The 13,714-nt window shown below is 40.6% G+C and overlaps 1 protein-coding gene across 1 annotated transcript; it reads left to right on the top strand.

The window, feature by feature from the left end:
- The first annotated feature begins 6,565 nt into the window (after positions 1-6,565).
- On the top strand, positions 6,566-7,507 carry LOC134141644 (olfactory receptor 2D2-like). Its single transcript, XM_062577977.1, has one exon. It carries the CDS (start codon positions 6,566-6,568, stop codon positions 7,505-7,507), a length of 942 nt encoding a protein of 313 aa, XP_062433961.1.
- The last annotated feature ends 6,207 nt before the right edge of the window (positions 7,508-13,714 follow it).

The following is a 13,714-nucleotide window of genomic DNA, read 5'->3' as shown; positions in this document are numbered from 1 at the left end:
CTTCAGCATTCAAGGCATTTAGAAATAAAGGTGCATTCATGCAACATGTCCACATGCTACTGTCAGGGAGGGGAAAGGTTAGGGAGCCAAGGGGACCCCAGATCAAGCAGTAACCTTCCCAACAGAGCACAGACCCACGGGGCCAGATGCAGCAGGCTTACTCTGGTCTGGTAACAGGGTCTATTGACAGTCTCAGGCATGGCAAGCAATAAACCAGGTCTAGGGTCCATTTAGGGGGTCTCATCAGGAGCAAAAGGAACAGGGACCAAAAACAGGGACAAAGCTACAACATATGTCTGAGAGATCCATCCAGGAGATGAGCTAACTGCAGTGTAAGTCCAAAGCCCCTTCAGGAGGCAAAGAGAGGGCTGGAGACAGGCATACCTGTGACACCGCTCCAGAAGGGTCTGAATGCCTTGAGCTGAGCCTAAATAGGGCTCCTAGACCTATGGACAGGAGGACTCAAGTGAGGTTGGTCAGGGGCATTATTAATGCCCTCAGGGCCCTGACAACTTCCAGCTGGGTCAGAAAATAGTAGCAGGAAACCTGAGTTTTGAACGAGTGGTACTAGCAAGAGAGTCAATCTCTGTAAGAGGAGTGATCCTTCTAGAGAAGTCAAGGAATCGATTAAGACTTCATTGACAAGGGCTGTCCTGGGGCATTTAACCCCTTCCTCTTGCATTCCCAGTTAACCGCAAACCTCATTCTGAATCACTAGAAATGTCTATCTTACGTGATAGTAAGTCTTCAAGGATTCACAGCTTCCTAAGGAGAGGAAATATATTTTATAATATATGAAGATGCAAAGTATCACAAAGTAATAAACGGTCCTCTGTGTGTGTGTGCACGTGTACATGTGTGTATGTGCACAGTTCGAGGTGAATGATAGTTACTTATTAGTCTTTAATCTCCTTGTATATGTTGACTCTATGAATTGCACCCAGGCACTGCATCTAAACAGTTCATCTCACATTTCTTATGCATGTAAGTATTTAAGAAAATGAAAACTTTCTCTGGAAAACAGCAAACTTGGATGAAACAAGCTATCAGTTGAAGTTTTGAATGTCTTTGGTTTCAAATTTGTAGTCCTCCGTGTAAATAAAGAATGTGGTCATGGCAGATAGGTGCAGTTTTTGTATACAGAATGTAAAACATGTAGAGGAAATGAAGGAGAGAACAGCACTAAAACACTGAACCTAACTCTTCTTGATCCCCAAAGTCTTGGAATAACTCTATAGTCAGAACTATACCACAACATGAATTCACAACCAGATTGTAATTTTAAGGAACAAAATATATCACTCATAACTTCTTCCCCACTGTGCATTTTTAAATCTGACAGCACACAAAAAACAGGAAATGCTGCCCTGGTTGCATTGTAAGCAATAAAGAAAAATACATTTCTAATATATTTTTTTTGAGGAAAAAAAAAATCTCTTTTATCTTAAGAAACTCCCTTCTCCACAGCAAAAGCACTGAGAAGTGAGCCATGAGATGAATGTTCACAACTTAGCTTTATTCTTGTGTTCTAGTTATACATTTTGATTAACACACTTTCTGAGAATACAAGGCGTTGATGTGAGAAATGAATTATAGCAGCAACTTTCAGAGTGGCTCAGGAGACATTAAACAATCAACAACTGTTCTATGTTATTATATTAAGCAGTAAAAGTTGATGTCTGTGGTGATGTCAGCTGAAGTTAAACTGCAGAGACACATGCAAAAAATTTTGAAGGCTCATCCAGAATTTCAGGAATCTCTGATATATGGGATTAGACAAATGCAAATACTTCATTTTCATCCATCATTAGTTATATGAGAGTAGCCATATATGAAAATAGATGAAGTCTGATTTTTAATGGCAAATGTGAAGTGCATACCTTCCAATGATGATTAGCATGGAGATTTCATTGACATAGGGTTCTTTTTTTCACTTTATTTTGAACCCTTCTTATTTTATTCAACTACAGGGATGACTTTTTATGAGAGAAACTGGTTCCAGAAATCCAGCTTTTCCTGGTGCAAAAAAAAAAGCATGTCAGAGAAGACTGCATTTGCAAAGATGTGAGCAAGCAACTGTAGAGAAATCAGGACTGGAAATATTCCCAAAGCAGTAGTATGAAAAAAGGTTCATTGAACGGAGTTTGCCAACATTTTACCACTCGTTCAGCTGTCCATTCAGTGACAGCATTATCTGTATCCTCATCCTGCTATTCTGGTTGGGCAGTCCCACATTTGGGAGTATGGGAATAGCTCTGTAGTGGGACACCAGGCAGTTAGTCCAGGGGTATCTATTTAGACAGCAGTAGATATTCAGAGAAAGAATATAAGAAAGTGAATGAGTGACATATGATCAACCTCTGGTGTACTTTTCCTGCTCTGACAACCAGCAGTTTATAGGGCAAAGAATTGCCAGCCTGAGTGAGAAAATAAACAGGACAAAATCACAGCTCTGGAACAGCATTCCCCTTTCTACTGTGGTAGCCACTTGGTCACAAGACCAACAAAGAGAACAGGTGTCTATTTTCTGAGGAAGGCTTTGGACTGGCTCTTAGCTCCAAAGATGGCCACTTCTCCTCAAAGATAGGTGCACCTCTTCATGGTTGGAGATGCTTAAATTCCTAAGGGAAACTGGACTGAAATGACTGTCTGCATTAAATGTCTGTTCCCACTATTACAGCATCTGCAAGCTCTTTTTCTAACTACCTAATTCTCCTCAAGTACAGGGAGCCTAAATGGCTAACCCAGAGATGCAGACACTTTTAAGATTAATGGGACTTACGTCCAATGGATCCAACAAATCAATCTCTACAGGTGCTTGGATTTCTCTATTGACTACTGGGTAGCATAAAAGACTAGCTTACGCTTTGAAAACTCAGTTCTACATGCCAAAGAAAGGTAGGATGAATCCTCTCCAAAATGACTGAGGCAGATGTGATCGCACTGAAGGGATTCTCACTTCTCCTTAGGCCCCCAAAAGTTTGAGCAAACCTGTAGCACAACTCATCCAGAACTGACATTTGATCAAAAATGCGTCGTGAAGCAAACCTGGAAGCCAAGTCCAAAGTTTTGCAGTTGAAACGCCTGATGTTCAAAAAAAAGTCATCCCTTAGTGGTTATATGACATATCTTCTGACCAAAACTCAAGTATTGATGTGTTTCACCCTTCCAGAAGTCACTGGGCTCAAAGATAGAATACCTGGAAAAAATTCCATGTTTAGACAATCTTCTCCACATAAAAATCTACAAATGTATTAAAATATTTGGTCTTTTAAGAATTTCACTGTAATAAACAGTTTACAAAAAGTCTTGAACAGAAAAGAAGCAATTTTAAAAACTTTTATCAAAACTACAGTTGTTTGTGATGTAAATAAAATTATACCTGGGTTCATGCTTACAAGAAGTAATTGCAATGTTGCCTCTGGGACCGCTTCCCTTTGGCATTAAAATTATTGTGTGTGTCTCAGTAGGAAAGTTTTGAAATTATGTGATTTCAGTTCTTCCACTACTTTGCTATCACTTCAATGAGTTAAATCTTTGGGAAAGACCAAGCCACTCCACATTTATTTCTCATCTACAACTATCTGACACATTTCTTTTTGAGGGTTTTTGTTTGGTTGGTTGGTTGGTTGGGGTTTTGCATGTGTGATTTCCTTTTGATTACTTTGCTATCAGTACTCCTGTTATGGATGGGTTTCAACCTTCACGCAGATCGGGCGTTTTCAGGTATAGAAAAAATCATTCTTTAGTTCTACAAACCTTGATCACCGAGATGTGTCAGGATGATTTCAGCATATTTTAATCTAATGAGAATTCACATAGGTCCAGTGTACATTTGTCACTGATGGTGGATAAGCCATGATGAGGTGATAGTTACTTCAGAAAACATCTTTTAACTTTGAGCTGAATACTTAACCTTGTTTTTACCTGTATTTTCCTTTTCTATAAAACAGATGACTCTCATCCTTTAAAGTGTTTCAGAATCAAAAGACTAAAATTTCAGGGCTGCTATGTATTCATGTCAATAGTATATTATAAGGAAAGGATATTCAAAAATTGGTAAGTGCCTTAGGAGTGCAAATCTCAAGTGGATGGTACCTCTTCTTGTGAGCCACTTAGTCTCACATCCTTCATTTTCTAAATACTTTGGAGTAAAAAAATCCACTCTAGTCATTTATACTAATGCTAGAGTAGATTTCTTTCCCCATTCAGAGGCTTACATAGTTTTCAAAACCTGAGAGTTTCTTTTTTTTTTTTTAATGTGGTATGATATACATCTGAAACACAATCATAACTTGTTTATTGGGGGCAAAATTTAATTGTTCTGTGCCTACACAGTGTTGAGGTGTAATTGTAAATGCCTAAACAGTGAGAAGTTGAATGTAGCTGTTTTCATTGGCATAAGCTTTAAAAAGCTTTTGTGTATACATGCCTAAAAGAATGTGCGTGTGTGTGTGTGTGTGTGTGTGTGAGAGAGAGAGAGAGAGAGAGAGAGAGAGAGAGAGAGAGAGAGAGAGAGAGAGAGAGATCATGTTGAAAGTTCTGCACCAATGTTAAGATACTGAATTCCACACTAAAGTTCTTGTACTTGGCATCAAAATTGATAAAGAGCCCACTTAGTCTAGAGAGTTCATGTCTTAAACAAGGATAATCAGATTTGTTTAGGATTAATCTCATTAAACATCAGGGATCAGACTCACCTTATCTAACTTTAGGTGTCTATATATGAGATGAGCTGCTTGCCACGTTTGCATAGTTGTCAATGAAAATCTAGTCAACTTGGACAGAGTCTAAAGAACAATTCGTTTCTTTCTAAAAGTGCTAGAGGAATCATTCCTTCAACTCTATTGACTACATCTTCACTGACCATAATAGGAGCTTGGACAATTGGCTCAGATCTAGTTGTATAGGATCCTGGACTCAGGCATCTGTTGTCACTTTAGACAGCACAGAACATCCCATTGGGATCCAGAAGTAGCTCCAGATAACAGAAAGTCTCCTGCAGTGCTTGTATCATATCTGCCTGTCCCATACAGATGTCTTGCATACCATAAAACATCTAAAATGGCAAGAGGCATCCGTGCTGAAGCACCTTAATCCCACCTTTAAAGTCAGCACCTGCCCTTCACTGACTGCAAGATAGGTGGTGGGCAGTCCAGGCCCCTCAGGCTGCAGTGGAGACAGAGGCCTCTGGTTGTGCTAAGTGGGATAGTAGCTCAGCCACTGCCTCACCTGCCTGAGATGCTGAACCTGGGCTTGAGCTAAACTACCCCTTAGATGTGAGCTTCTTACAAGTGTTTGTTCGCCTCCCCACAAGAACAGTTTGCCTTGCAGATATGCTTCATTTATCAACACTTTCCATTGACAGTGTATTTGTTAATTCAAGTCTTTTTGGTCTTAAGCACAAAGGACAGTATTCAATTTCAGATCAATGTTTCAGATTTAGGCATCTATATAGGCATCCATATGTGAGTTACACGTCTGAATTTCTAGTATAGTTAGTGAGGAACAAGTCAAGTCTCAAGGGAGTCCAGGAGGCTACTCAACTTCTCAGGGGCAGCTGATACCTAAAGGTATCACCTACTAACTGTCGGCTGAATCACCCCTCAGAGTCCGTTGACAGTACTGAGTTGGCATCCTAGCTGTCTGGTGATACATGCGATACCCTGGTGTGACCTATCGTTTGTCCAACTTTCCTTCCAGAGAAGCACAAGTCTCCCAACATCCGTGCATCACACCTAATGTCCTAATGAGGCACCTGCAGATGCCTCAGATAAATGCTATTTGATATGCTGGAGGTTATTAGTACCTTCCGCAGCGCTATTACTGCAGGCATTCTGCTGCTCTCCTTTTATTGTGCAAAGATCCAAGATTCAACAGTTAAGAGCATATATTAGTCTGAAACTTTCAGATCATAATGAATGCTTAAGTACATCTCAGAAAACATAGTGGAAAGACAGAAAATGAACATTAGAAGATATAGTAATGAGAATGCCATAAAATCCTAGATACATAATTTTAAGTATGGTCTATATGCTGAATATTTTGGCTCTGTTGCAGAGAAAGGATAAGAATCTAGGCATATGTGTCTGAAAATGTAAAGTTTTGCCATAATGAAAGTGTTTGAATGCCAGTTTTACTGGAGAAGTCTTTCATGTTTACTCCCACATTAAGAAAGAACATTATGAGGTAAGCTTTTAACACTAACTTTTGCTCCAATACAAAATTTTGATTTTTTTTAAAAAAGACTCAGTCTGTTGGGAATTAAAATTCATAAATTAGGTATTCTTCATTTAAATGTAATTAAACCACAACCACTATGAACTGGTATTCAGCTAGAGCTACCATGAGATAATTTCAACATTTTGTTTTCATTTCTCTAGTCAACACAATACATGATATAAAATGGATGCTGTGCCGCATCTGTGATTTGTGATTTTCCATGGCAGCTTCTATTCCCTTTTTAGGGAGTAAAATACATGCTATTGTTATACTTTTCTTGCAGCAGATTGGAGCTGACTTTTTTACTGTTTCTTATCTTGACAGCTAAACTGTTGGAATAATAATGGCCGAGGAAAACCAAAGCATAGTGACAGAATTCATCTTTCAAGGCCTTTCCAGCCAACCAAGGACACAGTCTGTTCTTTTCATAGTGTTCCTGGTTTTTTATCTGTTCACAGTGGTTGGGAACACCATGATCATTACAGTGATCAGAGCCAGTCACCAGCTGCAGTCACCCATGTACTTTTTCCTTGCCAATCTATCCTTCTTAGACATCTGCTATGTCTCCACCAGCATCCCACAGATGCTGGTGAACCTCTTGACCAAGAAGAGGACCATTTCTTTCCCTGGCTGTGTTGCTCAGATATATTTCTTCCTGGCTTTTGGCATGACAGAGTGTATTTTGCTTGCAGTCATGGCATATGACCGCTACGTGGCAATATGTCAGCCCTTGCACTACACCATCATCATGAACAGGAAGCTTTGCGCTCAGATGGTTGTGGCTTCCTGGATCAGCAGTCTACTGAGCTCCATGGTCATCAACAGCCTCACCTTGAGGCTGCCTTTCTGTGGGCCTGACACCTTGAACCATTACTTCTGTGAAGTGCCAGCTGTGCTGGCTTTGGCCTGTGCTGACATCACCCTCACAAAGATGGTGGTCTTCACCTTCAGCGTCCTCATCATCTTCATCCCCTTTCTCCTGATTATTATCTCCTATGGCCGAATTCTTTTGACCATTTTGCAAATTCGGCCTGCCCATGGGCAATCCAGAGCCTTCTCCACCTGTGGATCCCACCTGATGGTGGTAACCGTATTCTATGGAACAGCCACCTGCATATACATGAATCCTAAAGCAAGATCCCCACAGGACAGGGACAAAGTGGTGGCAGTGTTTTACACTATTGTGGCCCCCATGCTGAACCCTCTGATCTACAGCCTCAGGAACAAGGACATGAAGCTTGCTTTGAGAAGAGCAATCAGTAGACCCAAATGCCTATTTATCTAAAGAGTGTACAACAGTGGTCGTAATTCATTTAGCTCTGAGGTGAATGATGTGCTCAGATGAGGTTATTACTATAATTGCAATTATTGCTTTAGATTTCTTTTACAAAGACTGAGAAAAATGTGCTAAATTCAACAGAGCCTAACAAACATAAGTTACATACAAACAACTTTCTAAACAGCTTCTGGAATTTGACTTAAAAAAAATAAAGACACTGAGTTCAGCCTATTTCAATCTAATAATTCATTTAAAGTAGAAATAAAAAATATGAGCAAAAGCAAGCTGTGCTAATATTAACTACTGCTGTGATTTCTCTTCAGACTTCCAGATTAGTAAGCCTCTATTGTATTGTTCATTGTTTTATCACAAGTGTAAGGAAGATTAACAGCCTCACTTTTCATTTCAAAATTTGGTTGAAGACTGCTCTTGCTGGTTAGCAAAAAAAAACTGCCATCTTCTCCAATAAGTGATGCAGGTGTTTGCAACTAGTATTTTTTTTCCTTGTGCTGTGAGTATTTGCTCAACCCACTTCCTGCAACGAACTTTGCTACTATTGCATCTGATTTTCGCCTGTTTAATTTCTGTTGCCTTTTGGTTTAACCCTGAATCTTGCTGGGGCAAGAACCTTCAGTTTTACTGTCATGTGGGCAGCTGATCAATAGCTTTTCATTTTCTGATCTGAGTAGGATAGAATCAGACATGAGTGTCAGAGAGAGGTTTTCTTTCTTGAACTCAAGACGGATCTTCTTTAGGTTTCAGGTAACCCGGCAGTACAAAGAATATTTCAAAATACCCCTGAAGTTACTGGCAGTTAAATTAGCCTTTTTGAAGATGTGCTTTGCATTCATTCCTGTAAAACTGGTGTTCCCCCCCCCCACACACACACAATGGCTTTCTCAGTTAGCAACAACTGTGCTTCCTTCTTTCTATGGTGTGGATTTATTTCTTACTCAGTGACATTATAGCCAATATCTGGGTGCCACAGCATGCCTACATTAGGAGTTGCCCACTCTAAAGACAGACCTGCAAAGTTATTCCAACTTCGGATTTAAATTACCCACTGGCTATAGGATTTGCCTCTTTGGTAATCAGCCTTCCTCATTTAGTCATATCACTTCGACAATTAAACATAGATGGGAACAATTCAAACATAGAGGAACCTACAGAAAGTTCTTGCCCCATGGAGTTTAAAGTCTAAATAAACCAATGCTGAAAAAGAAAAGGAAGCACAAATCCCTATGGCATCTCTGAGACATGTACCATCAAAGCAGATATAGTATCTTTAAGAGAAATATCTTGTCTATCTTCTCCCTTCAATTTTTTTCACAAAAAGTGTTCTTTAAGAAGTTATCGCCTGGCACAGATCTGCCTGAAAGATACTCTGCTAGTAGGTGATCTGGAGGGCAACCTACATGTTGGCCAAAAATTCACATAGGCCAAAATTTACGACTGTGAGTAGGACCTAAATGGCATCATCCCACCTCAATTCACCTCAAAGGCTGGGCAAGACAAAGTGATACTGAGCATTAGATAGATTGTTTTTTGGGGGGTTTTTTGTTTTTTTTTTTTTTTTTTTTTGGTTGGTTGTTTTTTTTGGTAGTTGTTTTCACCTAAAACCAAGGTTTTGAACAGTAGTTCTTCTTCAGCAATACATGTTAAGTCACAGTCAATTATGATACTCTATAAATACATGCCTCAAAAGTACTATGATTTTGCTGGAAGTTTTGGGCAGTACAGTCAGTGAGAATTTCTTTGAGGATCTCTTAAAATAATCTGTTATTCCTGAGGTCAGTGTTTGCCAATAATGCAGCTGTCTTCCCATAGAAGGGGCCTAGACAATCAATTTCTTATTTCATAGAACCATGGAATCAGTAAGGTTGGAAGGGACCTCTGGAGATCATCTAGTCCAACCTCCCCGCTCAGCGGGGTCACCTACAGCACGTTAGACAGGGTTGCATCCAGGCAGGCTTTGAATATCTCCAGAGAAGGAGACTCCACAACCTCTCTGGGCAACCTGTTCCAGTGCTCTGGCACTCTCACAGGGAAGAAATTCCCCCTCACGTTCAGACGGAACTTCCTGTGGTTCAGTTTGTGCCCATTGCTTCTTGTCCCGTCACACGGGAAAACTGAACCCCTGTAAAACCCACTGTTCTTTGTCACAGTGCAATTCTGCTACTGTGCGAGTAATAGGTGTTAACACCACTCTACTTTCGAGGGAACAAAGAAAAGTGTGTTTTAAGGGCCTTAGAAATTTTTAGAATGGTCTGTCAATTGAGATATCTGAGGTAAAACAGAAGCTAAACAGCCAGGTGACTTAAGCACCCAAGTGCTATCTAACTTTGAATTTAGGTGAAATTTAAGGTAGCCATGTTTGGTCCTCTCGTGTATACAAGAGGCAAATGAATAGTTTCTCTGCCTCCATAACACCCACAAAAATTTCTGACAGATTTTTTTCAGATAGCCTGGTTAGCTCATACTTGTTTCCATCATTATTTCCCCTCAAAGAACTGTGGCTGTAGTTGCTGTTCCTCTCTCTGGTCAACTCCTACCTCTTCCAAAACTATATTGAAAAAGATAGATGTATTAAATGAAAGATGGGATATGTTCACAGAACGCAAAGCCAGGAGAGCTCTGGAAAGTTTAATTCTAGGATGCATGGACAAAATAAGATTTAACTAGTGCGCACAATCATCTATTTACTTAACAAACTGTTGCCAGAAACATTCTGTCCTATCCAAACGACATACTGAGCAGCCAAAATACCAGGGACCAGGTCTGAAAGGATCCTCAGAACAAGAGAATGGACAAATGCCCTGTGATGCAAACATTTGGAAAGGTGAGAAAGTATCTGCTTACTGTGTTTTGCCAGGTGAGGTAGCAGAGGGAATTTGCAGGGAACACATTGTTGCCTCTGTTCTGGCAATCTCTAATCAGTGCAGTGTTAGACAACTCTATGAGTACAAAGGACAAAAAAAAAAAAAAAAAAAAAAAAAAAAGGTATCTACTAGCAGGTCCTACTGTGGTTGGGAAGACAGGAATTTCAATTCTGCTGGTCATGCAATGGTTTACATAAGTATTTTCCATTTATTTTGAGAGCTCTGGCATGCTGAAACCCATCATTGTTATGTCTTTGTACGATTATTTTTGCCATTGCCCAAATCTTCACTGAAAAGAACCAGGGATTTTCTTAAGTGAAATTTTGATGCTTCTTTCTTTTGGGGGGAGCAGGCAGTGCCTAACCAGAGCTGCCCTAAAGAAAACTAATTTTACTCCAGCCTCATCCTGTTTTCCTACTGTCTATCATTGTGTTGCATGAATGGAAATAGAAAAGTCACCATATTAGGCCAGATCAAAAGTCCATCAAACACATTGTCCAATCCCTAACAAGCAACTAGCACCAGAAGCCTCTGAGGAATGTGTCAGGAAAACTGGATTAAGCTTATGGAAACTATAACAAAGCACAGTGGGATACAGCTGACTTTTTGCTCTCCAAAGATGAGATTCATCTCATTTGTTTAAAAAAAAAAAAAAAATGAAGTTAAGCATCCAAGTGCAAGCTAGCTCCCTAGGCCTTGAGGTGTTTCTGTGGGCTCCCTCTACAGTCAATAGGCAGAAAACTCTTTCAATGCAACCATAAGTATCTGAATAGCAGTGAATTTTCCATAAGCCATTCTCAAAGTTCAAAAGCTAGACAGAAATTTATTTGCCCAAGATATAAAACAGCAAAGCAAAGGGTTCCCTAACCTGCTTCAAGATGTGTACAAAAGCTTCAGAAGGGTGCAGAGAGGGCATATCCATGAAGAATACAATGCTTACCTCCGACTAGTTAGCCAGATGCAGGTCTGGGAAGCATAGCCCATTATTTTCCAAACGGTCCAGCTGCTGGACAAAACGGCTCCTTCATGGGCAGCATGAGACTGAGGACATTCTGTCTGAACTTTATAGCTGTACTAAGAAAACATACCAGACCCCAGCTGTTGCTGGAGGAATACATAGTTTGGATGTTTTACATGTGAATGAAAGACTGGGAAAACAGTTCTCATCTTAATCTTATTTATCTGAGAAAACTAGTAATGGAAATATGCTTGAGGGAAGAAAAAAAAAAGAAAGGAAAGTAAAATACAAACAATGCTGTTACAAGCATCTGTGATGTGGTATTTGTTTCTATTTTTCTGCCTTTCTGTCTGTCCAGGAAAACTGGCTCAATTTAGACACCTATTTTAGGACAAGGCTAAACAATTAGTTTTTAGACTGCAAGACTTAGGTAGGCTGAATTACAGTCGTTACAAGCACACTTGCATCTGTAATCTCCCAGGTATGCAAACACTTTCCCCCTTCCCCTCACCCCAAATGATTGGGTTTTTTAAACAACATACCTAAAAATAGAGGTCATTCCAGATACACAAATTTCTGATTATAACTTTCATGGTGTACATTATATTCTAATGTTTGCCCACACAAAACAAAGCAAAAGTCTTAATAGGCAGCATTCGTACTGATGTGGTTTCCTCTGCAAGCTCATTGAAAGAGTCCCAGAATCAAGTAAAGGTTTTTTGTTGACTTTTTGTTGTTTTTTGGGGGGAGAGGGTGTTTTGTTTCTTTTTTTAGTGGCCTTGGCTCTGGCTAAGGAAGATCACAGTGCTGAATAAACAGCTATTAGAAAAATGTTTTGAGTGAGGCTGGTGCATCCTGACTCTGCCTGGAGGTTAGAGATGTGGAAACTGCAGTTGCTCATTAGTATCCTATGCACCAGAAGTGAGCAGCACTAAGCCCCATCCTGCACAGGAGAGGACTTGACCTAAGGAGAACCCCAACTCTGGCTCCTGGTGCTGTATCAGGTACTGACAGCCTGAGCCCTGGTGAGACATGTCTGGGCTCTCCTACTGTGATTCCCCAGCTGTGGCTCTCACCTTTCTCACTATGGCACAAAAAGAAACCCCAGAGCACAATCCTGGCATTTGGTGATGTATCTTCAGCTGCTGTCCATCTCTTATGCCCTATAAGATAGAAAACAAATAAACAAACAAGCTCCAGATTGTCTGGGTTTCTTCAGCCATATGCCATGTTTGATCGTGGCCAGGTGAAAGACTGGGTTTTGACAGCTGGCACAGGCCCTTGCTGGAGTATGACCTGTTGGCATTTCCATGAATGAGCCTTTCTTTGCAGCCTTGGCAGAGATGCAGAGTTGGCAGGCATTGCTACTGCTCAGTGCCACTCTGCCTGTCCCAGACCAAGACTGTCCAGCTGCCCAGCAGGAACATTAGCTAGCCTCAGTTTATGTCAGCTGAGGCACAGAAGAATTAACTTTGAATCAGGTGGCCTATGTACTGGAGAAACCTACATCTCCCATAGATTCCCCTGGAACAGTTGAAGTCCCTAGGATAGATGAGTCCTTTACCAGCTATATACAGAGACAAATGCAAAATTATTTAATACAAGGTAAACCAGAAAAGGGGGACTACAGCCAGAGACATACACGAGCCTTTCCTAGGCCAACCCAGGCTCCCACAATATCTAAAGAACTTAAATTTGTGTTTCATTTCCTATGGAGTGGCAAAGATGAAGCATCTGATTAGTGAAAGACACCAAATGCACATGCAGTGAGAACAAGAGATGCCTTATTCTTTAATGAGACCAAACAAGAGTCCTTGTCTAGCAGCAGACAGACATAAGAGTTAAAGCTTGACCCACTGGAAGCCTCTCAGTTAGCCTGAACTCCAAACCCTCATCAACTAGGTGGTTAAATCTATTTCTATCACAAATTACATTGCTCTCCTTCTCCAAACAAGGAGCTCACTCTAGGGGCCAGCCACACTTCCAGGAGCCATCAGCTTAACAAGCCCTTCTGGGCATTAGGAAGAAAGTCTCTAATGGCCCTGAAATCTTCTCAGAGAGCTCACAGTTAGCTTATCTCATTCTTCCTAACAAGCCACCAAGGTACAGCCTCAAAGAAACTATCAAGAAGGAAACTTTCTTATTTGTTAATGACAACAAGCACTTCTAAAGCTGTTTGGTTTGGCACAACTACTCCAGGCCCTGAAGTCTGTGATTAGAGAGCTTGTGGGTCAGTATGTTGGCATATGCCTCCCTCATCCTCCACTCCATTGGTCCTAGAGGTTACCACCAGCATTTGAAGGAAAACAAGTCCACACACCCTGCCACCAACAGCTGAGAAGGCAGCTTCCCCTGACCACCAAGGGTTGGCAGAAG

The sequence above is a fragment of the Rhea pennata genome, chromosome 5 (genome assembly GCF_028389875.1).
Source record: "Rhea pennata isolate bPtePen1 chromosome 5, bPtePen1.pri, whole genome shotgun sequence".
Classification (NCBI taxonomy): Eukaryota; Metazoa; Chordata; class Aves; order Rheiformes; family Rheidae; genus Rhea; species Rhea pennata.
Note: the sequence above shows the minus strand (reverse complement) of the source record. Positions and strands in the feature narration are given on the sequence as shown.

Bases quoted from the DNA above. Each gene is read 5' to 3' on its own strand.
- LOC134141644 (XM_062577977.1), top strand. From the start codon at position 6,566: ATGGCCGAGGAAAACCAAAGCATAGTGACAGAATTCATCTTTCAAGGC.